Below are 25,719 nucleotides of genomic sequence, written 5' to 3' on the forward strand. Positions count from 1 at the left end.
TGAACAGGTTCCACTGTATTTGTGCAACAGGTTTCAGCAGGAACCAGGACTCGTTTAAGATCCTCTAAAGCCTTTCCTGTTGCCGTTTCCCTTTTCCTACAGATCCAATCAGCAGAGCTTCCCAGACGATGGCAAAGTGCGTCAAAGCGGTTACGGAAGGAGCCAGCGCGGTGGAGGAGCCTTCCATCTGCTAACGCACACTGACAGAATGACCTCAAACCATCCGTGCTGTGCTGCTGTAGCTGAATTCTGCATAACTGTGTGAAAGACAGGCCTCCAATGAACACTGAATTCACACCTGGCCGTATACTTACAACGTTATAAGCAAAGCTGTATGCTGCTCAATGTGGGGAAAAATACAAGTTGCACTCTGCCTAGCTACATGCTACACTAAGTCATGTAAAATAATATAAACTTCCACAAGAAACTCAAATAGTTTAGTATGGTAATCGGACTGTAATAAGCTTGTGATTATGCCGATTCTTGTGTTCAAGCCATTTATGATTTTCATGTGTTTATAAGACCTCCCCAAGGACAACAGCAGCTCTTGTATCACTCCTACCAGGTTTTTACAGGAAATAAATCTATACCATAAGGGTGAAGCCAGTGCAATGGGTTATTTGTGTGACTGGGTGGTGAATATCCTACATCATTGGTATCGTGCAACATAACTGGTATCTGACATTCATCCAGTGGTAGATGTCATCATCATCATCGGCGACCACTCGAATTCGAGTATGGTATGTCCTTCATCAATCATCTACTTGTGGGTCTTCAGGTGGCTGTGGAGGCCAATCCGAGATCCACAGACTCTACTACAGTGTGGGCATGTAAGACTATTGGTAGTGACTGGAGTATGGGTCTTAAGTTGTTGTCTCTCCTTACGGCACTGGCGTTTATCCTCAACGGCACGCTGGAGATTCTTTTCATGTAGTGCGGCACCGTTGTGGATGTATTTTCTCCAATTGTCTCTGTCCAGTGCGATTTCCTCCCAGTTATTAATATCGATATGGAACATTTTAAGGATTACTTTGATGTTATCTTTGTAACGCTTCTTTTGACCACCAGGAGACCTCTGCCCTTCCTTCAACTGGGAGTACAGAACCTGTTTTGGGAGACGTGAGTCTGACATGCGAATGACATGTCCAATCCATCGGAGTTGATGCTGCATGATAAGCGTAGTGATGCTGTAGATATTGGCCTCTTCAAGTATATTCCAGTTGGTACGCTTGTCCTCCCAGCTGACCCTCAAGATTTTGCGTAGAGAGCGTTGGTGGTATTGCTCTAAGGCTTTGAGACGTCTACTGTACGTAGTCCAGGTTTCAGCTCCATATAAAAGGGTGGGAAGGATGATGGCTTTGTATACAAGAATTTTAGTTTGGACTTGGAGGTCATGATTTTCAAAGACTCTCCTCCTCAGTTTAGAAAAGGCTGCACTTGCACAACTCAGGCGGTGATGGATTTCAGAATCAATGTCAGCTTTGGAGGATAAATGGCTACCAAGATATGGAAAGGTGTTGACATTTTCAAGGGTGTTATTATCAATCTTTATAGAGGGAGGAGTTGCAAGCTGATTAGGTGATGGCTGGTGGAGCACCTGGGTTTTCTTTATATTCATGGTGAGGCCCAGAAGTTTGTAGGCTCTGGAAAAAGCATTCAAGGTGTTTTGTAGATCATGCTCGGAAAGAGCTGTGATGGCGTTATCATCTGCATACTGTAACTCCATAATGGTAGTGATGGAGACTTTGCTCTTGGCCTTAAGCCTGTTGAGATTGAAAAGTCGGCCATCAGTACGATAAAGGATTTGAATTCCGGTGGGCAGATCATTGCCGATGAGATGGAGGATAACTGAGATGAATACTGCAAAAAGGGTTGGAGCAATGATGCAGCCCTGTTTTACTCCTGTCTCAACTGTAAAGGGCTCTGAAATAGAACCGCTGCTGCTGAGAACTGCTGCGGACATGTTGTCATGTAGCAGCCTCAGAACTAAGATGAATTTATCGGGGCAACCAAGCTTAGATAAGATATGCCATAAAGTCTGGCGGTGGATGGTGTCAAAAGGTTTAGTTAAGTCTATGAAAGCTATGAACAGTGGTTGCTTTTGTTCACGGCATTTCTCCTGTAATTGACGTGCTGTGAAGATCATATCAGCTGTTCCTCTGGATGGTCGGAAACCACACTGCGACTCCGGAAGCACCTCCTCAGATAACGGCAAAAGTCTGTTAGCAAGGACACGGGCAAGCATTTTTCCTGTGGAAGAAAGAAGGGAGATACCTCGGTAGTTACCACACACCGACTTTTCCCCTTTTTTAAAGATAGTAACAATCAAAGCGTCTGAGATCTTGTGGAATTTCTTCCTGCTGCCATATTTTTAGGAGGAAGGCATGTATGTGTGTCAGGAGCTCAGGGCCACCTTTTTTAAGGATTTCTGCTGGAATCCCATCTGAGCCGGCAGCTTTGTTGTTTTTCATGGACCTGATGGCATTCTGCACTTCTACAATGCTTGGGGGTGCCCCCATTTCCTCCCTTTCTGGTCTCTGCGGTAATTGATTGATGGACTCCAGATCTGCGCTACTGTGTTGGTTGAGCAGTTCTTGAAAATGTGCCCCCGATGGAAAGGGCTGGAGCATCTCTGATCTCAACTCGGTCAATCTCCTTTCTGCCACTAAGGCAAGAGATTTGAAACTGCTGGACCTGAGCTCGGCTTCCTCTCCCCTATCTGGTCCATTAACCAATACTACTTTCTTTCATAAAATAAAAACAGAAAATGCTGGAAATACGCAGCAGGTTAGGCAGCCACTACTTTCTTTCACCTGCCTCTGCCACTACTCCCCCTCTGCTGCAGAAAGCGCTATGCTCTCTTTATCCCACACACTCCTGGCAGGCCTTCTTGCCTCTACAAACTACAATTCATCCAAAGTATTTTGCTCCGCATCCTTCAACCGTGGCTAAGTGGTAGCACTCTCGCCTCCAAGTCGGAAAGATGTGGGTTCAAGTCCCACTCCAGAGACTTGAACACAAAATCTAGGCTCACGCTCCAGTGCAGTACTGGGGGAGAGCTGCACTGTCGGAAGTCCTGTCTTTCAGCTGAGTTATCAAACCAAAGCCCCAGCTGCCCCCTCGGGTGGACGTAAAAGATCCCATGACACTATTTGAAGAAGAGCAGAGGAGTTTTCCCTCTGAGTCCTGGCCAATATTTATCCCTCAACCAGTATCACTAAAAGCAGATTATCTGGTCAATATCACATTACTGTTTTTGTCAATTTGCTGTGTGCAAATTGGCTGCTGCTTTTCCTACATTGCAACAATGGCTACACCTCAAAAGTACTTCATTGGCTGTAAAGAGTTTTAGGACGGGCTGAGGTTGTGAAAGGCGCTATAGAAATGCAAGTCATGCTTATGTTCAACTCCATGACCTATATCCGTGTTCAGGTCCACTTACTCCCTGCTCTCCAGTGAATTGTCAAAGGCGCTCGCCTTTCACCTTCAAATACTACCATGGTGTCGCCTCACACAACTTCAATAGTCTCCTACTGCTGCACATTTCTACATGCAGCCTCCACGCCTCAGACAACGCACCCTGTTCTGCACTCCACCATCATTGAACACTCCTTAAGCCACTGTGCCCTCTGGACCTCCCTCCCCTAGCACTTCTGTTGCCTCCTCAAGACCCGTCCCTATGACCATATTCTCACCCGCATCCTCCCCTGGTTCAATGTCTCTTTGCCCACAACCTTGTAAAGCATTTTCAGATATCTTTGCATGTGAGGAACGCTGTAGAAATTCATGTGACTGTTGTATGTCTCCAGCACCAAATATTTACACAGCTGCTGAAACAGCTTTGCTTTGAATATAAAAGATTTATAGGCTGAAACCAGTCTAGAATGTCAATATTAAGCTCTGGAATTCCCTCCCTAAACCTCTCCACCTCTCTCTTTAAAGCTACCTCTTTGACCAAGCTTTTAATCACCTGTCCTAATGTCTCATTTGGCTCAGCTTCCATTTTTGTCTGATTACGCTATTCTGAAGAACACCTTGAGATATTTTACTACGTTAAATGCACTATATAAATACAGGCGGCTACAGAGTTAATGGATGCATTGGATTTGATCTTCCAGAATTCCCTAGATTCTACAACGGTACTCACCGATTGGAAGGTAGCAAATGTAACCCTGCTATTCAAGAAAGTTGGGAGAGAGAAAATGAAACTATAGGCAAGTTAGCCCGACATCAGTAGTAGGAAAAATGCTAGAATCTATTATTAGGGACACAGTAACAGGGTCATAATATGGTTGGGCAGAGTCAACACAGATTTATGAAAGGGAAATAGTGTTTGACAAATCTAATAGAGTTTTTTGAGGCTGCAACTAGCAGGGTAGATAAGGGGGAACCTGTGGATGTGTTTTTGGATTTTCAAAAAATATTCGATAAGGTGCCACACAAGAGGTTATTATACAAAATTAGGGCTCATGGGATTGGGGTAATATATTAGCATGGATTGAGGATTGGTTAATAGACAGAAAACAGAGTAGGAATAAACGGGTCATTTTCCAGTTGACAGGCTGTAACTAGTGGGGTACCGCAAGGATCAGTGCTTGGGCCTTAGCTATTTACAATCTATTTCAATGACTTAGATGAGGGGACTGAGTGTAATGTAACCATGTTTGCTGATGATACAAAGCTAGGTGGGAAAGCAAGTGTGAGGAGGACACAGAGGCTGCAAACGGATATAGACAGGTTAAATGAGTTGACAAGAACATGGCAGATGGAATATAATGTGGAGAAATGTGAAGTTATCAACTTTGGTAGGTAAAATAGAAAAGCAAAATATTTTTTAAATGGTCAGAGATTGGGAAATGTTGGTATTAAGAGGGACTTGGGTGTCCTTGTACATGAATCACTGAAGGTTAACATGCAGGTACAGCAAGCAATTAAAGGCTAACATGCCATTTGTTATCCTATTACAAAAGGACTGGAGTACAAGAGTAAAGACGTCTTACTGCAATTATATAGGGCCCTGGTGAGCCCACACCTGGAGTACTGTGCGCATTTTGGTCTCCTTACCTAAGGAAAGATATAATTGCCATAGAGGGAGTGCAACGACGGTTCACCAGACTGGTTCCTGGGATGGGGGGGACTGTCCTATGAGGAGAGATTGAGCAGACTAGGCCTATATTCTCTAGAGTTTAGAAGAATGAAAGGTGATCTCATTGAAACATATATAATTCTTAAGGGGCTTGACAGGGTAGATGCTTGGAGGATGTTTCCCCTTGATGGGGAATCTGGAACTAGGGGGTCACGGTCTCAGAATAAGGGATCGACCATTTAGGACTGAGATGAGAAATTTCTTCACTCAAAACAGTTGTGAATTTTTGGCATTTTCTACCCGAGGGGGCTGTGGATGCTCAGTCATTATATTTTTGGATACAAAAGGAACCGAGGGATATGGGGATATTGCAGGAAGGTGGAATTAAGGTAGAAGATCAGCCATGATCTTATTGAATGGTGGACCAGACTCGAAGGGCCAAATGGCCTACTCCTCCTATTTCTTACGTTCTTAAGTTAGGGATCATAAATATAAAAGAGTCACTAATAAATCCAATAAGGAATTCAGGAGAAACTTCTTTACCCAGAGACTGGTGAGAATGTAGAACTCACTACCGCAAGGAGTAGTTGAGGTGAATAGCATAGATACACATGAGGGAGAAAGGTATAGAAAGATATGCTGATAACGTTAGATGAAGTAGGTTCTTTTGGAGCATAAACACCAGCATAGAGCAGTTGGGCCGAATGGCCGGTTTCTGTGCTGTAAATTCAATGCAAGGTTGTTTTAAACATGCTATCTGTGATGCAAAATTGTTTTCGGCAGACGTCTATCTTGAAGCTATAGCTTCGTCATGGTAATAAATTGTAGCATACCAGTGATCATCGGGAAATTGCACCGTTACCAGTGTAGCTCACTCTTTTTAAATGCCGGCAATGCCGTTTAAAAGTCAAGCAAGTAGCGATGTAGGTTAATAAGACCATTAAAAAAAGCAAACACGGGTTTATTTCTAGAGGGTTAGAATTGAACAGCAGGGAAGTCATGTTAAACTTGTATACAACCTTGGTTAGACCACAGTTGGAGTACTGTGCACAGTTCTGGTCTCCATATTATAAAAAGGATATAGAGGCACTAGAGAAGGTGCAAAACAGATTTACTAGAATGATACCAGAACTGAAAAGTTATACCGATCAGGCAAGATTGAACAGGCTGGGGCTCTTTTCTCTAGAAAGGGTTTGATAGGTTAAACGTAGAGATGTTTCCACTTGCGGGCAAAACCAGAACTAGGGACCATGAATATAAGATAGTCACTAATAAATCCAATAGGGAATTCAGGAGAAACTTCTTTACTCAGAGTGGGGAGAATGTGGAGCTCGCTACCACAGGGAGTAGGTGAGGCAAATAGCATTAATGCATTTAAGGGGAATCTAGATAAGCACATGAGGGAGAAAAAAATAGAAGGGTATGCTAATAGGATTAGATGAAGAGGAGTGGGAGGAGGCTCGTGTGAAGCATAAACCCCAGCATAGACCAGTTGGGCCAAATGACCTGTTTCTGTGCTACAGACTCGATATAACTCAATGTAATATTAAGACACGGTATTAAATCACAGCTTCAATCATGCATTTAATTAGCAAAATCATTTTGCTGTCTGTGTTAGACTGCTGTTCAAAATTATTTTTACACAGAGGCAAGACTTGGTCCAGTTAAATTACTCACCCGTTAAAACTTACAGATCAGCAGGATAAGCATATGCCCCTGCTTGCTTCCTTCCTCCCTCAGCATGAAAGAAAGTCAGAAGGAAAGAAGTTGCATTTGTATATCGCCTTTCACGACCACATGACATTCCAAAGCACTTTACATACAACCAATGAAGTACTTTCCAAGTGCAGTCACTATTGTAATGTAGGAAACGAGGCAGCCAATTTGCAGACAGCAAGGTCCCACAAACAGCACTATGATAATAATAATCATCTGCTTTAGTGATGTAAGTTGAGGGTTAAATATTGGAGAACTCACCAGCTCTTCTTTGAAATAGTGCTGTGGAATCTTTGACATCCACCTGAGAGGGCAGATGTGGCCTCAGTTTAACATCTCAAACGAAAGAAGGGAATGAATTTAGACACTGTGCTCAAAAGGCAAATATTCAAAAAAGAAACTAACTTACATTTGGGATAGTTACTTAAACTTACAGTGCCATTGCAACACTGGAATTTAAATTTTGGATAGACTGGTTCACTCACAATCCGATGAATTCTGGGATGACCTAGCACCTGATTGCATTTTATTCAAGCTTTGGTATTGAATGCAGGTGAAGGCCTGTAGCATGTACAGTGCATTTGAATAAAAAGACAGACTTGCATTTATATAGCACCTTTCATTCCCTTAGGACATCCCAAAGTTCTTTACAGTCAATGAAGTACATTTTGAAGTGTAGTCACTGTTGCAATGTAGGAAACATGGCAGCCAATTTGTGCACAGCAAGATCTCATAGACATAACTTCCCTCCCCATTCCACAGGTGATGAGTGCCCTCTGCCGCTTGGCCCAAGTAGCTATTATTCACGTGCGAGACGCAGCAGTGAGAGGCCATCCAACAGTAGAAGTATTCCCAGCCTGATCTTATGCACACACACTTCCAGTAGAGATTGAGGTGTCAGCTGTGGCTCAGTGGTTGCACTGTCGCCCCTGAGTCAAAAGGTTGTTGGTTCAAGTCCCACTCCAGAGAATTGAGCACAAAATCTAGGCTGACACTCCAGTGCCGTACTGAGGGAACACTGCAATGTCAGAGGTCTGTGACCCTTCAGACCTGAAACGTTAACTCTGTTTCTCTCGCCACAAATGCTGCCTGACCTGCTGAGTGTTTCTAGCATTTTCTGTTGTTATTTCAGATTTTCAGCATCCGCAGTATTTTGCTATCGTAACAATAGTATGATCCTTTTTTAAATGAATGACTACACTAACAGTAAAAAAAAAAGTATGAATTTCATCATTAGTCATTCATATTGCTGTTTGTGGGATTGTGCTATGCACAAAATGACTGCTGCATTTGCCTACAAAACATTGCCTGTGAAGTACTTTGGGATGTCCTGAGACCAGGAAAGACACGATGTAAATTGCAGGTCCTTTCTTTAATCCAAACTGATCTGCTTTAAAGGATAAACTGAGAGGTAAATTACAACAAACTTTATAAATCACAACTTTAACCATGCATCCATTTGAATTTAAACATAAGCACTGCAGAAATAGGGTATTTTGAATTCACATTAGCTTGAAAGGCAATCGTGATACATACATAGATAGTATCAGTCATGTGTTTACACACACAATGTGTATAATATATACACACGTACATATAGCCACACATATCCATACTGTAATTACAGTTTTAACTGGGGGGTTTTTGACACACTATATAATACAATGAAATAACCAAGGACTAGCCCTAAACTTTACATCTATTACCTTTTCTCCCGGATGTATTAAATACAAATGTATTAAAACAGCATTACTTTCCGATGCCTGCAATCTCATGATCAATCAATATTGTACCTGAGCAAAAATAAATAGACCACGATTTAAAATATGAACAAGAAATCCTCCCAGGAGAAGCTGAAAAGTGGATCCAACAGTGAGATAGTGGGTGTCTTTTGTGCTGGTTTTAACGAGAGCTGTCACACAGGAATCTCTCCTCTTGTAAATTATCAACACCATAATTACTTATCAGTAATAAGCTGTCTTTATTGCTAGGTTTAGTTCCGCTATCTTTATTTCTAGGTTTAGTTCCCTTGCTTCCTTTGCACTGCTCACCTGAACGAAGGAACCTAGCGCTGTCTGGGTGACTCCTCCCGCTTCCTTCGGAGTTGAGGGCGTCACCACCCATCTTTCCCCATCCGTTGCCTCCTTGTTCTTTTTCTTTTGCGGGGGGGGTAGTGGAGAAACAAAAATCAACCCGACCGAGCGACATCCCGCGCCCGCGTCGAGCCGCCGCTCCCGGGCTGGAGGCGCCTGCGCACTGTGGCCAGCTTCCCATCCCCATCCCCTCCCCCCCCGCCTCTAGGAGCCCGGAGCCAGCCCGGCCAGCACAGCGAGCCAGCCAGCCAACGGTAAGCGACCGCCACAGCGCCTCCACAGCCCAGGCCTCGAACATCCACGGACTCACTTTGCAAGCGGCGCCCGGGACACGGCGCCCCAAGCCGGGCGGCGGTTTGCAAATTTAGACCGGGGATCGAGAGGTGGGTTTAGATTTTTTTTCTTTCTTTTCCCCACCCCACCCCACCCCCAGATGGTGTGGCGTCGGGAGCGGGAGACGGTAGCGGCCGATCCGAGGTGGAGGGGGTACGACTAGGCCGCGCTAGGCTGAGGCGGCTGTTTTAATGGATTTTATTCTGGTTATTTTGGAGCAGTTTTGCAGCCTCCGGCCGCTGATACGGGCCGCGCGGCCTAACATCCCAACGCCCATCTGCCTTTGTGTGCCGAGGGGCCGCTTCACACCCACTGACCCCTGAGAGGGAGAGGAAAGGGGAGGCCCCATCAGGACGGCTTGAAAACACATCCCGGGCCCCCGGCGCCCCTCTCGCCTGCCAGCCGGCCCCGGCTTCTTTGTTTGCAGGCCGCAGGGAGGCAGGGCTGTCGGATTGTCGGTGTCTGTGGGCAGAGGCCGGGCTGCAGGCGCGCACACACGCAGGCGCTGGGCTACACTGAGCGAGAGAGCGCACTGTGCACAGGTCTTATAGCCAGGGCTCCTGGTTATAGACACAGAAGATACCCTTACAGGTTAGTGTACCTGCTGTAGCAGGATACACAGAGAGAGTGAACTGTTACAGTTAAACATCTTCAATATATAGAGATCTCAGCAAAGCTAAACACATCTTGGAGATCTCCCTTATATTTGTACACATAACAAACCTTAGTTATGCAGAGATCTTCCTTATATTTATATACATACAGACTTTGGTTGTGCTGAAAGATCTCACTTATAAATCTATACATACATACAAACCTTTATTATACTTATATAAGGGCTCACATATATTAATAATATATATATATATACACACACACACACACCTTTTTTTACACAGAGATGCCTGTTACTGTTAAGTATGCATCTCCAACATAAGAACATAAGAAATAGGAGCAAGAGTGGGCCATACAGCCCCTGGAGCTTGCTCTGCCATTCAATAAGATCATGGCAGAACTTCTACATCAATTCCACTTTCCCACCCAATCTCTATATCCCTTGATTCCCTTAGTGCTCAAGAATCTATTGATCTTAGTCTTGAATATACTCTGTGACTGAGCATCCATAACCCTCTGGGATAGAGAATTCCAAAGATTCATAGCTCTTGAAGAAATTTCTCCTCATCTCCTAAAAGCCCGACCCCTTATCCTGAGACTGTGTGACCCCTAGTTCTGGACTCTCCAGCCAGGGGAAACAGCCTCTGTGTCTACCCATACAGTTATATAATTGCACACAGATCCTTTACTATTGCACATATATTTTCTTGAGAGAGACAGGCCGACATAGATCTCCCTTCCAGTTATGCACAGATCATAGCAAGAGAGATTTTTTTTTTATTCATTGATGGGATGTGGGTGTACCTACACCATATGGACTGCAGCGGTTCAAGACGTGGGGTTACGGGGATAGGGCTTGGGTGGGATGGCTGCCGGTGTAGGGACCGGGTGCTAGGGTTTGGATGATCAGCCATGATCCCGTTGAATGGCGGAGCAGGCTCGAAGGGCCGAATGGCCTACTCGTGCTCCTATCTTCTATGTTTCTATGTTTTAAGAAGGCGGCTCACCACCATCTTCTCGAGGGCAATTAGGGATGGGCACTAAATGCAGGCCCAGCATAGATCTTGGAGAGATTGCTATCTTTTCTATAGTTACATACAGATTTTAGTTACAGAGAATAGATGTCCTTTACAGTTAAAAAAGAGAGCTCGATCCTATTATAATTGTACAGAGAAATCAATCAAACGCCAGCCTTCTTGCAATTTCTAAAAGTAATGATGCTGACTACTTCTTAGTGAGCCCCTCTTTATTATAGATATGTATTCTTGCTGAAATGTACAAGTCTTTTAATGGGAGAATGAATATTAAGTGATTGATCAGGCTGCACCTCTGTTTATTGGTAAATGAATGTTTCATTCATGTTCTATCCTGTCTGTTCAATATGTTGAGCATTTTTCAATATTCCTTCACCATGGCTTTATTTAATTCTGTGCTGATTAATCAACAGAAACAATGAATGGGATGCTGGTGTTAAGTGAGCCAGTCTATCCGGTTAGAGTACAGATTGTATATAGGTCTCATTTCAGATCTTGTGTTGTGCAGAAAACTTCAGACATTGTTGTGGCAACAGAGCAAGCCTTAAAAGATGATTTGGTTGAATTTTTATTAGTTTATTAGAGGGAAAGTTGGCATGTGGCTTGAATGAAAACTGGCGACGGGAGCCAGCTGTGATGTCTTCTATATGGTACCTGTACAGGGCGAGTGACTGCATCGCTTAACCAAGAAGTTTTACCATTTGCAAACTGTTAAGAAAGTTCACTGTCATCTTATGATGTTGTCCTCTTAGTAATTTAATTGTGTGTGTAAACCCAGCAAATACAATAACATTATTGTGACGCCTTTACTCCTGTTACACACCAAATCCCATTCACCCATCACCCCATGCTCGCTGATCTACAATGATTCCTGGTCTGTCAACGCCTCAATTTTAAAATTCTCATCCTTGTTTTCAAATCCCTCCATGGCCTCATGCCTCTCTATCTCTGTAAGCTCCTCCAGCCCTACAACCCTCTGAAAACTCTGCGTTCCTCCAATTCTGCCCACTTGCGCATCCCCGGTTTTCTTCACACCACCATTGGTGGTTGTGCCATCAGCTGCCTCAGCCCTAAGCTCTGGAATTCCCTCCCTAAACCCCTCTGTCTCACTCTCTTCCTTTTAAGATGCTCTTTAAAACCTTCCTCTTTGACCTTCCTCACCTGTCCTAATATATTCTTATATGGCTCAGTGTCAAATTTTGTTTGATAACGCTCCTGTGAGATGCCTGGAGACATTTTACTAAGTTAAAGGTGCTGTATATTTGCAAGTTGTTCTCAGTTATTTTTGTAAAAACGAGAGTTCAAAGTGCAGCAGCTGAAGTAGCTACAATATTTTTACTTGCCTGATCCAGTGCTATGATGGTTTGGTGTGGGGTCATCCAGGATCTAAACCTGTCCGTTTAAAACAGTGACACCAGCGCTTCACTTTTCAGTCACCACTGAAAATTCTGCACGGAGATCGGACATCGAATAACTTTCTAGCAGGCTGAATGGCCATGTGATTTCTCGAGCCACAGTTACACACCAATTTCATGTACATGTTGACTTGATGCTGTTCTTTACACGAGGTGCTGAAGTTAAATAATGCAATGGGTTTCCCACTTGTATACGATGGTTTGTTGCTGTTACAAGAAGTAGTGGGACGTGGGTTCATGCTCGTAGGTTTCCCACAATGAGTTCCTGATCTCGGTCGGGGGAAGGAGGTTAATGGTGTTGTGGTAAGATTAGATGGTTCTTCTCTTTTCTCCTATAAGCAGGGAGGACAGAAAACCTGACAAGGGAATCATCTGGGCTCTCAGTTACTGCTTTAGGAGCCTTGTGCAAAAAACCTAGGCGTGAGTCTAAACGTAGAAAAGAAGTAGGTTTGACAAGCCCATTCCATGTGGGTTGTCTCAGGTATTTATACTGGGCGGGATATGTATTAAGCGTGGAGCTGTGTGTCTGAATTTTGTGCTTGTTTCAGCTTAGCTACTTGAATTTACAGGACTATGGGGAACGAGCAGGGGAGTGGGATTAGTTGGATAGCTCTTTCAAAAAGCAGGCACAGCACGATGGGCCACATGGCTTCCCTCTGTGCTGTAGGCCATTGGGCCCATTGAGTTCCGTTGCATGAAAAGCCAAACATCTCGGTTTGACAATTTACATTGTAGTACCCATCCCGCCACCTCAACTGACAGCACCTGATTTCTCCGAGCCCGGGAATTGAACCTGGTGCCTTCTGGTCTGTACAGCTCAGTTACACACTGGCATCATCAGCTGAGCCATTCACTCTTTTGACACACGGCGTATGTCCACTGTCGAGAAAGAATTGCCGCTTAAGTAAACCTGTATGTTTTCATGTCGGATTTCGAGTTGATACAAAAGCGTTGTTGGTTAATCCCATTCACTGTTTTCTGGGATTCTCCCCACTCCCCATGAGATCCCTTGAACCCACTCATATACCGCCAGCCCATCCTAAGGACAACCGTCTTTGTTTGGACTGGAGTCACTTCTTCTGGATTGCTGTCCAGCAGCCCCTGTTGGAATGTGCAGCGTGAGGATGTCGGGCGAGAGCTACACTGGCTGTAGTCTCACCCTGTGGTCAAATAGCCTGCTGTTGTTTGCTGTGCAAGCTGGCGCGTGAGGAACAACAGCTTGGGTAAAGTTCTGGTGCTCTGCCATCCTCCATGGAACCATTCCCCATCATGGGTCATAGGAACAGGAGGAGGCCATTTAGCCCCTCGAGCCTGTGCCACCATTCAATTAGATCATGGCTGATCTGTATCTTAACTCCATTTATTCGCCTTGGTTCTATAACCCTTAATACCCTTACCTAACAAAAATCTATCAATCTCAGTTTCAATTGACCCCCAGCCTCAACAGCTTTCTGAAGGAGAGAGTTCCAGATTTCCACTACCCTTTGTGTAGAGAAGTGCTTCCTGACATCACCCCTGAACGACCTAGCTCTAATTTTATGGTTATGCCTCCTTGCCTTGGACTCTGCCACCAGAGGATAAGGGTCAGCGCCCGTCTGAAAATACAGGAGAGTTGCAGCCGTGGGAGAATCCATGCAGCCTTATGAAGTAAATCCAATCCCTTGTGGACACATTGTGTTCTTCCTGGGTTTGTTAATATGGAAAATGTTTTTAAAAAGTTATTAAAATTGGGCAGTCACTAGTCGTAGCAGATTTGTGTCTAGAAGTGTCGAGGGAGGAAGGATAGAGGCAAGCTTTGAGTTGTTGCCAGTGGGTTCTCACTGATTTGAATTTGCGTGTAATAGAATCAGCAGCACTGGGAAGCAGTGTTGGTGTGAAGTCAGGACAAGATAAGAGAAACACTATTATTGTGCATTTTTTCTTCTAACCCTCTAGACTCGACTATTCCAACACTCTCCTGGCCGGCCTCCCATCTTCCAACCTCCGTAAACTTGAGCTCATCCAAAACTCTGCTGCCCCGTATCTTAACTCGCACCAAGTCCTGTTCACCCATCACCAATGTTCCCACTAAACTGCGCGGTTGCGCAGTCATCTGCAAGGTCCCGCACAGGCCGCTCACCAGCTTTTACATTGGAGATACCGTGCATGCGCAGAAATTTGAATGGGCTGCGCATTGTGGGAGGCAGGCCGCGGAGGAGGCAGTGCGGCTTACGGAGGACATTGCCCATCACCCCTGTTGTTGGTGTCCTACACTGGCTCCCAGTCCAGAGAGAGAAATAAGAAATGTGTGAGTAAAACTTTAGAGCTGAAGGACAGGCTAGGGTGTGTAGAACTAATGAGCGTTCTTTATACAAACGCAAAGTGTATAAGGAACAAATTGAATGAATTGCAGATGCAAATTCAACTTGGAGGGTACGACATGATAGCCATTACAGAGACATGGCTGTAAGCCAGTCAGGACTGGGAACTGAATATACTGTACCAGGTTATACGGTCTATAGGAAAGATAGGAAAAATGGTAGAGGGGGGAGAAGTAGCCTTCGTGATTAAGGATGAAATCACTTCAATGATGAGAGGATATAGCGAGGTAAGCAGAGACTTTATGGGTAGAATTAAGAAATAGAAAAGGATTTAAGACTATAGTGGAAGTTGTGTATCGCCCCCCTGGTAGCAGCTGTGAAGTGGTAGAATGTATAAATGCAGAGATTAGACAAGCATGTAGCAAAGGAAGAGTGATTTTAATGGGGGATTTTAACTTTCATATAGATTGGGAAAATCAGACTAGCTCATGTCAGAAAGGTAGTGAATTTCTTGAGTGTGTTCAGGATAGTTTTCTGCAACAATATGTCCTAGAACCAACAAGGGGGCATGCCATATCAGATTTAGTAATGAGTAATGAGCCAGATTTAGTTAACAGCCTAACGATGCGTGAACATTTATCTAATAGCGATAATAAGATGATAGAGTTCAACGTAGTGTTTAAAATGGGAGTATGAACAGAAACTTGCAAGGGATATCAAAATCAACACTTTACAATATGTTTGGAAAAAGAGGGTGGTCAGGAACAATAAGGGTCCCTTAAACTGATAGCGGTGATATTGTAAATGAAAATAAGGAAATTGCGGACATTTTGAATAATTACTTTGCGTCAGTATTTACAGTAGAGGATGAGGATAGCATGCTGGACATCCCAAGGAAACTAATATTGAATCAGGGACAGGGACTCACCAAAATTAACTTAAGCAAAGTAACAGTAAGAAAGAAAATAATGGCTCTATGTGTGACAAATCCCCAGGATCAGATGGTTTCCATCCCAGGGTTTCAAAGGAAGTAGGTGAGAACATTGCAGATGCCTGAACTGTAATCTAAAGTTCTCTATTCAGGAATCATTCCTTTAGTTTGGAGAATTGCGCGTGTCACTCTGTTATTTAAGAATGGTGAGAGAGGAAAACCAGGGAATTATAGACCAGTTAGCCCAACATCAGTTGTCAGGAAATTAATAGAGACTATATTTAAGGATAGAGTGACCGAACACCTTGAAAATTTTCGGCTGGTCAGAGAGAGCCAGCATGGATATGTAAAGGGTCGGTCATGCCTGACAAACCTGATTGAATCTTTGGACGTTGGAAAACACTTCTACACGCAAAGGGTGGTAGAAGTTTGGAAAACTCTTCCATAAACGGCAATTGATGCTGGATCAATTGTTAATTTTAAATCTGAGATTAATAGATTTTTGTTAACCAAAGGTATTAAGGGGCAAAGACGTGTATATGGAGTTAGGTCACAGATCAGCCATGATCTCTTTGAATGGCGGGACATGCTTGAGGGACAGCTTATTCCTGTTCCTATGTTCTATAAACTTTTCAAGCTGCTTGTCAAGCACTTGCTACATCAGGTTGGTTTGACACAGTGCTACTTTTAACAATTTCCCCTGTTTTCTGCACTCCTTGACAGAAAGAAGGAAAGAACTTGCATTTATATAGCTCCTTTCATGACCTCAGGACATCTCAAAGCACTTTATAGGCAATTAAGTACTTTTGAAGTGTAGTCACTGTTGTAATACAGGAAGCGTGGCCAGATAATTTGTTTTTTAATAATGCTGATAGAGTGATGAGTATTGGCCAGGACGCTTTGGGGAACTCACCTTCCCTTCTTCGCAATAATGCCGGAGGAACCGTCTTTCAGATGGGACGACTGTCCTCGTGGGTAAAAGATCCCACAGCACTATTTTGAAGAGAGATGGGGAGTTCTCCCTGGTTTCCTTCACCTAAGTCAGAAGATTATGGGTTTAAGTTCCACTCTCACTCCGGTGGCCTGGCCAACATTTATCTCTCAACCAACATCACTAAAACAGATTATCTGGTCATTATATCATTGTTGTTTGTGGGAGCTTGCTGTGCACATACTGACTGCGCGTTTCCTACATTACAACAGTGATTACACTTCAAAAGTACTTCACTGGCTGTAAAGCACTTTGGGACGTCCTGAGGTTGTGAAAGACGCTATTGATATGCAAGTCATGTCTTTCTTTCATGGAGGGAGCATGATCTAGCCAGCTAAAACCATGGAGCCTAATACCACTGAGTGCTGGTATTCTTCCAGCAGGACCATCCTACCTGCTAGGATTAAAACAGAAAATGCTGGAGATACTCAGCAGATCAGGCAACATCTGTGGAGAGAGAAACGAGAGTTAACATTTCAGGTCGATGCCCCTTCATCAGTTCTGATGAAAGGTCATCGACCTGAAGCATTAACTCTGTTTCTCTCTCCACCGATGCTGCCTGACCTGCTGAGCAGCTCCGGCATTTTCTGTTTTTATTTCAGATTTCCAGCATCTGCAGTATTTTGCTTTTCTACCTGTTAGGATGTTGGTTTTCAGAATTATCTGGCGTCAAATGGGAAGAATCCAAGGTCCCATCAATGAACCAGTCCGAGCAGTCAAGCATCAACAGTGCCATCAGTACTGGCAATCTGTCTGGTTCAGCTATCTGAATACCAAGTCTGCCACAGAGGATTGACTGGTCTCCAAGCTCCCATCGCCAGGCACATTATCTTGGAGATAACCTGACACCAAGGAAAGCCCCAGTTGGAGCCCAATAAGGAAGCAAAGTCAGCAGTGGGTCAAGATTTGGTATGGTACAGTCAGAAGCATCAGCCGTGGATTTTATCTTTATTGTAAAGTGTTTCGTTAACTGAGAGTTTTGGCTCAGTGAGTGGTGGTTAATGTGCAGTAGGAGCCTCCATTCTGAGACTGGGCTCAACTAGTACCTCTCCACACTTGTGCCATAGCCTGTGCGTTACTGTGCAGTGAATATCACACTTGTTAAATGCCTGAGGGCTTAATTTAAAGCTCGAGGTGCACCCTTGTGTTTCAACTAGCTCTTTGTTCCCATTTCAGGATGAAACATCCTAGAAGGCTCATTGTTGTGCCGAGTGTACAATCCAAGGTATACATTACAGTGTTGTATGGTTATATAGGTTTCAAAGAAATACCTTGAACAGTGTTACTTTCCCTGTACCACACAATGTCTTAATCAGTCTGGGAGCATCGCGGATCACCTGTGCTGGCACTGACCTCAAATCTGCAGGTGGCCTGCTGACCTCAGTACTTCACTGGAATGTCAGCCTAGATTATGTGCTCATGTCTCTGGAGTGGGACTTGAATCTCTAGCCTTCTGGCTCAGAGGCAAAAATGCTACCACTGAGCCACGGCTGACACATTCCCCAGTCTAACCTCTGCAATGAAACCTTGGGAGCATCTTTATATCAGATGGGACCAGGAACAGAACACGTCAACTAAGCAGCTTTGTTAGTAGCTTTGTTAGTAGTTATATCGAGACACTGGGAAAAGCACTAACTGGAAGACACTGGTTTTAAATTCCCACTAGCGAATTAAACATTTCAATGAACATCATTTTCAAAACAATTAAACCGCGTGCTTTAAAATATTAAAACTTCTTATATTTTGGATGGGGGAGGATAATGTAAAACTTTAGCAAACTGTCTTCTCAAATGTGGCCTCCAGCCTTGACTGACAGCAGGCTGCTGTACATTTAGTTTCAGTACCGGTCCCGCTTCTTACAGGTGGATGTAAAAGATCCCAGGGCAGTGTCCTGACCAATATTTATCCCTCAACCAACAACTAAAAACAGATTATCTGGTCATTATCACATTGCTGTTTTCTGAACCTTGCTGTGTGCTGATTGACTGCCGCTTTTCCTATTTTAGAACAGGGACTACACTTCAAAAGTACTTCGTTAGCTGTAAAGAGCTTTGGGTTGTCCTGAGGTCGTGAATGAAAGGAGCTATATAAATGCAAGTTCATTCGTTCTTTTTTGGACAAATAGTCCACCAATACAAATTGCCCAGGTGCTCTCATAAAGAGTGACCACTTAATGTATGGTTGGTGAAAAGGAGATGAAACCAAGGAGTGTTGATGCATCACTGGAATTTTCCATTCCCATTGCAGCACTGGGATCTTCCTCATCCACATGTTGTGTAGAAGATCCCAGGCAGGTGTGATATGTCGTTTGTAGAGTCAATGGTATCAATTTCGAGCATGTGATTCCTCCGTCAGGCTGTACAAGCACCCTCCTGTTTGTTTACCGTGTTTTAATATGGATTCTAAATAGCACTGACGTGTTCCATTGTGTTGGATGAACAGATCGCCGAGGCGGGCAACTGATGTTTGGGATGTCTTGCCAGATATCAGTGGTAGAAGTGGAAGCGCAACCAGTTTAGAATTGAGGAGTCAAACAATGACACACAGGTAGACAGGGAATTCACACAAATTAAATAAATAATCAAATGATCAGTGGGCGGGGGAATCAAGAATGGAAGGAAAGTGAAGATTAAAGTGAGCAGGTAGAGGGAGGTGCAGATGTAAGTCAACAGGTGTTATGTATGGACCACAAAATAGCCTATCGCCATTTGTCCGTGCTCACAGGTGAAGGATACGCACCACTAAAAGCTTGTTCATCGATTATTGGGAGGGGCGGGGGGATGAGAGACGAGAGCTTATGTGATGCAGTATATCCACATGTTGATCAAACAAGGTATCTGCATGCTTATTCTTGTGTTCAAATCCCTCTATGACCTCGTCCCTCCCGATCTCTAACCTCCTCTGGCCCTACAAACCTCGGAGATCTCTGTGTTATCCAATCCTGGCCTCTTGTATGTCCCTAATTTTCATCGCTCCACCATCGGTGGCCGAGCCTTCAGCTGCCTTGGCCCTAAGCCCTGGAATTCCCTCCCTAAGTTTCTCCTCCTTTAAGACGCTCCTTAAAACCTACCTCTTTGACCAAGCTTTTGGTCACTTGTCCTAATATCTCTATGTGGCTTAGTGTCAGATTTTCTCTCATAACGATCCTGTGAAGCACCTTGGGACGTTTTACTACATTAAAGGTGCTATATAAATGCAAGTTGTTGTTGACCAAGGAGCACTGTGGAAAAACAATGTACAAGTCTCACCTTGATCACTTGTGTGTTCTAAGAGAGTGTCACTTACACAGACTTATATTTTGGTAACTCTAGCACACAACTGGATGGTTCAGTTCTGAAAACCAGCTGCAGTCTGATCTCCCATTTGCAACATGTTTGGGATGAATCCATGAAGCTGGTTTGGCATCGGGTTAAACAAACAAGACATTTTCAGGCCGGAACCAAAACCAGGCTGACTACAGCAGACACCGATTTGCCACTAAATCAATTCTCTAACAGTGCTCCAACTCGGCTCCTACTCCTGACAACGCAATCATCAATAGCTTTAAAAGCAGACACAGAAAGGGGGAGGGGGCGCAGTTCGATGCAGTGTGTTCAAACACTGTCCTTTCCTCTCTGGGGTCTATGTACTAACCTAGCGCGGACTAGTCAAAAGGAAGATCTCTTTAAGCGTAGTGGTTAAATTACTGGACTAATAGTCCAGAGAACGGGAGTTCACATCTCAGTGCGGCAGTTTGAAAATTTGAGTTCAGTTTAAAATATCTGAAAACTGACCATGAAGCTATCGGATTGTCGTAAAAAGGAAACCTGCCGTCCTTACCCGGTCTGGCCTATATGTGACTCCAATCCCATACCAACGTTGGTTGACCCTTAACTGCCCTCTGAAGTGGCCGAGAAAGCTAGTACATTGGAAATCGGCAATAAATACCAGCCTTGCCAGTGACGCTCCCATCTCGAGAACGAATACAAGCCAACTTGAAAGGAGTTTGGACAGTGTGGACCAGTTCCCCGTGGGTCCATACTTGCGCACAAGTTGATACTCTCACTTGCTAAGGGTGCTATATTCAACCGTGAGTGGAAAAGCTGTTCTTCTTCCCAGCACTGGTATTCCTCTTGATCAGCACAACAATTTATAAAATGTAATTCAAAGCTGACAAAGTCCCGCCAAAGTGACTGTGCTGAAAGACATGTCAAGTAAGGATTATAACGTTAAACACACTGACTCCAATTGGAGTCCAGACATCTAAAAAGGGCGACCAAGTACCGGAAAACTGTATATACCCAAACAGGAAGGCTGCTTTCCACATTCCCCAAAACCCGTGTGATGTGGTGTTGGGATTTAATGAACGGGTTGCTGCAGATTTACCAGCTGAGCCCACATTATAATCATAGAATTACAAACTGCAAACCCGAGAAAGCAGAATTTAAACATATATATATAGAATGTACAGCACAGAAACAGGCCATTCAACCCAACTGGTCTGTGCCGGTCTTTATGCTCCACACGAGCCTCCTCCCACCCTACTTCATCTCACCCTATCAGCATATCCTTCTATTCCTTTCTCCCTCATGTGCTTATCTAGCTTCCCCTTAAATACATCTATGTTATTTGCCTTAACTACTCGTGGTAGTGAGTTACAGATTCTAACCGCTCAACATGCTCACAAGTGTTATATGGCTGGTTTCATTCACTGCATGAATGTCGAGTCATAACTGTGTGGCATCTGCTATGTAATATAGTGACTTAAGGAATTTCCCAGTTCAGCAATGGTCAGTGATACATTCATATTTTTTAACTCTGTTTTTCTCCCCTGCTCTCCTGAAGACACAGGCTGTTGGAGTTTTTTTTCATTCGTTCCTGGGATGTGGGCGTTGGTGACCAGGCCAGTGTTTATTGCCATCCCTAATTGCCCTTGAGAAGATGGTGGTGAGCTGCCTTCTTGAACCGCTGCAGTTCGTGTGGTGAAGGTACTCCCACAGTGCTGTTAGGGAGGGAGTTCCAGGATTTTGACTCGGCGACGAGGAAGGAGCGGCGATATACTTCCAAGCCAGGATGGTGTGTGACTTGGAGGGGAACTTGCAGGTGGTGGTGTTCCCATGCGCCTGCTGCCCTTGTCCTTCTAGGTGGAAGAGGTCGCGGGTTTGGGAGGTGCTGCAGGAGAAGCCTGGCGATTTGCTGCAGTGCATCTTGTAGATGGTACACACTGCAGCCATGGTACGCCGGTGGTGGAGGGAGTGAATGTTTAAGGTGGTGGATCAAGGTGGTACCAATCAAGAGGGCTGCTTTGTCCTGGATGGTGTCGAGCTTCTTGAGTGTTGTTGGAGCTGCACTCATCCAGGCCAGTGGAGAGTATTCCATCACACTCCTGACTTGTGCCTTGTAGATGGTGGAAAGGCTTTGGGGAGTCAGGAGATGAGACACTCGCCACAAAATACCCATCCTCTGACCTGCTCTTGTTGCCACAGTATTTATGTGGCTGGTCCAGTTAAGTTTCTGGTCAATGGTGACCCCCCAGGATGTGGGGGTTTCGGCAATGGTAATACCGTTGAATGTCAAGGGGAGGTAGTTAGACTCTTGCTTGTTGGAGATAGTCATTGCCTGACACTTGTGTGGCACAAATGTTACTTGTCACTTATCAGCCCAAGCCTGAATGTTGTCCAGGACTTGCCGCATGCGGGCATGGACGGCTTCATTATCTGAGGAGTTACGAATAGAACTGAACACTGTACAATCATCAGCAAACATCCCTACTTCTGACCTTATGATGGAGGGAAGGTCATTGACGAAGCAGCTGAAGATGGTTGGGCCGAGGACACTGCCCTGAGCAACTCCTGCAGTGATGCCCTGGGATGAGATGATTGGTCTCCAACAACCATAACCATCTTCCTTTGTGCTAGGTATGACTCCAGCCAGTGGAGAGTTTGCCCACCGATTTCCATTGACTTCAATTTTACTAGGGCTCCTTGATGCCACACTTGGCGAGATGGGCTCCACCATCATTGAGGATGGGGATATACAAGGAGCCACCTCCTCCCTTTTTAGTTGTTTAATTGTCTACCACTAGTCACGACTGGATGTGGCAGGACTGCAGAGCTTTGATCTGATCCGTTGGTTGTGGGATCGCTTAGTCCTGTCTATAGCCTGCTGCTTTCGCTGTTTAGTATGCATGTAGTCCTGTGTTGCAGCTTCCCCAGGTTGGCACCTAATGGTTGGCATGCTCTTCTGCACTCCTCATTGAACCAGGTTTGGTCCCCTGGCTTGATGGTAATGGGACAGTGAGGGATATGCCTGGCCATGATGTTACAGATTGTGGTGGAATACAATTCTGCTGCTGCTGATGGCCCACAGTGCCTCATGGATGCCCAGTTTTGAGCTGCTAGATCTGTTCTGAATCTATCCCATTTAGCACGGTGGTAGTGCCACACAGCACAATGGAAGGTGTTCTCAGTGTGAAGACGGGATATCTTCTCTACAAGGACTGTGTGTTGAGCACTGCTACCAGTGCTGTCATGGACAGATGCATCTGTGACAGGTAGATTGGTGAGGACAAGGTCAAGTAGGTTTTTCCCTCGTGTTGGTTCTCTCACCACCTGCCGCAGGATCCGTCTGGCAGCTATGATTAGTCTGTGGGGCAGCTCTCCCAATTTTGGAACAAGTCCCCAGATGTTGGTGAGGAGGTCTTTACATGGTCGACTGGATTGGGTATGCCATTGTTGTGTCTGAAGCCAGTGGGTCCATCCGGTTTTTTTATTATTGTTTCTTGTAACAGTTTGTTACAACTGAGTGGCTTGCAGTTAAGAGTCAGCCACATTGTGGGTTTGGAGTCACATCGAGGCCAGACCAGGTAAGGATGGCATATTTCCTTCCCTAAAAGACATTAGTGAACCGGATGTGTTTTTACAATAATCCGGAAGTTTCCATTGCTGATACTAGCTTTTTGTTCCAGATTCATTTAATTAGCTGAATTTAAATGCCGTGGTGGGATTACACGTCTCTGAATCATTAGTCCAGGCCTCTGGATTACTAGTTCAGTAACGCAACCACTGTGCTACTGTTCCCGGTGGGAATCCAGGGTCACTGATGGCCATTGAGGACCTCATCCAACAATAACTTGCATTTATATAGCGCATTTAACGTAGTAAAACCTCCCAAAGTTCTTCACAGGAGCATTGGCAGATAAAATTTGACACCCAGCCACATACGGAAATATTAGGACAGGTGACCAAATGCTTGGTCAAAGAGGTAAGTTTTACGCAGAATCTTAAAGAAGGAGAAAGAGGTGGCGAGGCGGTTCAGATGGCCAGTGGTGGGGTGCGTGGTAGCGGTGGGGAATATTGGGGTCCTGCCCACCTGATCATCCCATTGAATGGAGTGGCTTCCTAAATATCACTTTGTGTTGAGACAATGTGGAGCAGCAAGTAAAAGCAGACAAGAGTTTTGGGTTCCATAGCTGGAATAAGTCTACAAGGCTTTATAATGAACTAGTCAGACCTCCTTTGGGAATACTGCATGTGGTTTTGGTCCCCACACTTCAAAAAAGGATGTGCATGCTTTGGAAAAGGTGGAGAGAAAGGAAGCCAGCAGGTAATGAGGGTGGACCTCTGTGTCTCAGAGGCAGATGAAGCCTGGATATTAACTCATCAGTCAAGTCTCAAGGACGAGAGAACATAAGTTTAAATGAGTGAAAAGTACATTTAAAACACATATTTTAGAAAAAAACATACATTAAGGCAGCACGGTGGCATAGTGGTTAGCACTGTTGCCTCACAGCGCCAGAGACCCGGGTTCGAATCCGGCCTCGGGTGACTGTGTGGAGTTTGCACATTCTCCCCGTGTTTGCGTGGGTTTCCTCCGGGTGCTCCGGTTTCCTCCCACAGTCCAAAGATGTGCGGGTTAGGTTGATTGGCTATGATAAATTGACCCTTAGTGTTAGGGGGATTAAATTCGTGGGGTTACAAGGATAGGGTGGGATATGTGTTGGTGTAGGGGTTACTGGGATCGGGTGGGATATGTGTCGGTGCAGGCTCGATGGGCCGAAATGGCCTCTATCTGCACTGTGGGGTTTCTGTGATTCTGTGAACTCGTGGGATGGCTGACTGGGCAAGGGTGGTGAACTCGAACGGTGTCGAGGGATTTCAAGGTGCAGTTGGATGTGAGGCCGAGTGAGTTGAAATATCAGAGGACGAGCTGGATGCTTTTTTTTCGTCCTTGTGATTTTCTTCTGATCGCGTTGTTCTTTTCCTATCGCACTTTTGTCCCATTTGATGCCATTGAATCTACATAGAGAAGGTTTCCTTTTCAGTGATGGGACTGTTTTTGCTCATTCTAACCCAGTCCTCTCCATCACCCTGTTAACTGAAATGTAAGCCAGGTTAATAAAAGCATTATTCTCATTATAGTGACTGTGTTCATTTCTCTGAACCATTGCCCTCAGTAACTCTTCCCCCCGCCCCCACTGTTTAACAAGCTGTGACGCAGACTCTTTCATGCTGTTTACCATCTACTCGTGGGAGAGTCTGATGCAAATTTAGAAGAATGAGAGGTGATCTTATTGAAACATATAAGATACTGAGGGGGCTCGACAAGGTAGATGCAGAGAGGACGTTTCCCCTCGTGGGGAAATCTAGAACTTGGGGGCACAGTTTCAGAAAAAAGTTTCGCCCTTTTAGTACTGAGATGAGGAGGAATTTCTTCTCTGAGGGTCGTAAATCTGTGGAATTCTCTGTCCCAGAGAGCCGTGGAGGCTGGGTCATTAAATACATTTAAAGTGGAGATAGACAAATTTTTGCAAGATAAGGGAGTGAAGGGTTATGGGGAGCGGGCGGGGAAGTGGCTTTGAGCCCAAGATCAGCCATGATCTTACTGAATGGCGGAGCAGGCTCGAGGGGTCAAGTGGCCTATTCCTGCTCCTATTTCTTATGTTCTTATGTTAGGGATCTTGTGGAGCTAAGTTGCGATGGCCTTTATTTGTAAGGTGTTGCTTGATGATCAGGTATGTGTGCAGATGTATACCAGATACACACCCAGTTTCCCCACTGCTTCATTGCAATTATCTAACCAAGGTGTGTGGTGAGGTAGCTGATCAGATTAGGTGCATTAGCTCATCTGAGCCAGGCGCCCTATAGTCAACCTCCATGCCCCCGGGGTAGCGAGAGGAGAATCTTGCAGCGTTTTCTTTCCTGATCGATATCCAGTGAGCCCCATT

At 44.7% G+C, this 25,719-nt stretch overlaps 2 protein-coding genes across 6 annotated transcripts in view; both read left to right on the top strand.

The window, feature by feature from the left end:
- The window catches only part of ndufs1 (NADH:ubiquinone oxidoreductase core subunit S1), a 59,147-nt gene extending 58,545 nt beyond the window's left edge, over positions 1 to 602 (top strand). For all 5 annotated transcript variants that reach the window (XM_085985453.1, XM_085985454.1, XM_085985455.1 and 2 more), the window contains one exon: positions 103 to 602. In XM_085985453.1, coding sequence (XP_085841579.1) covers positions 103 to 194 — 92 coding nt within the window. In that variant the 3' untranslated portion in view covers positions 195 to 602. The remainder of the gene's footprint in view (positions 1 to 102) is intronic.
- Positions 603 to 8,962: 8,360 nt separating this feature from the next.
- ino80db (INO80 complex subunit Db) overlaps positions 8,963 to 25,719 on the top strand; it is a 128,422-nt gene continuing 111,665 nt past the window's right edge. The window contains exon 1 of the mRNA XM_085985460.1: positions 8,963 to 9,149. The gene's annotated coding sequence lies outside the window, so the exon portion shown is untranslated. The remainder of the gene's footprint in view (positions 9,150 to 25,719) is intronic.

This window comes from Somniosus microcephalus, chromosome 4, assembly GCF_052327205.1.
Source record: "Somniosus microcephalus isolate GS21.2 chromosome 4, FLI_Smic_1.0, whole genome shotgun sequence".
In the NCBI taxonomy this organism is placed as follows: Eukaryota; Metazoa; Chordata; class Chondrichthyes; order Squaliformes; family Somniosidae; genus Somniosus; species Somniosus microcephalus.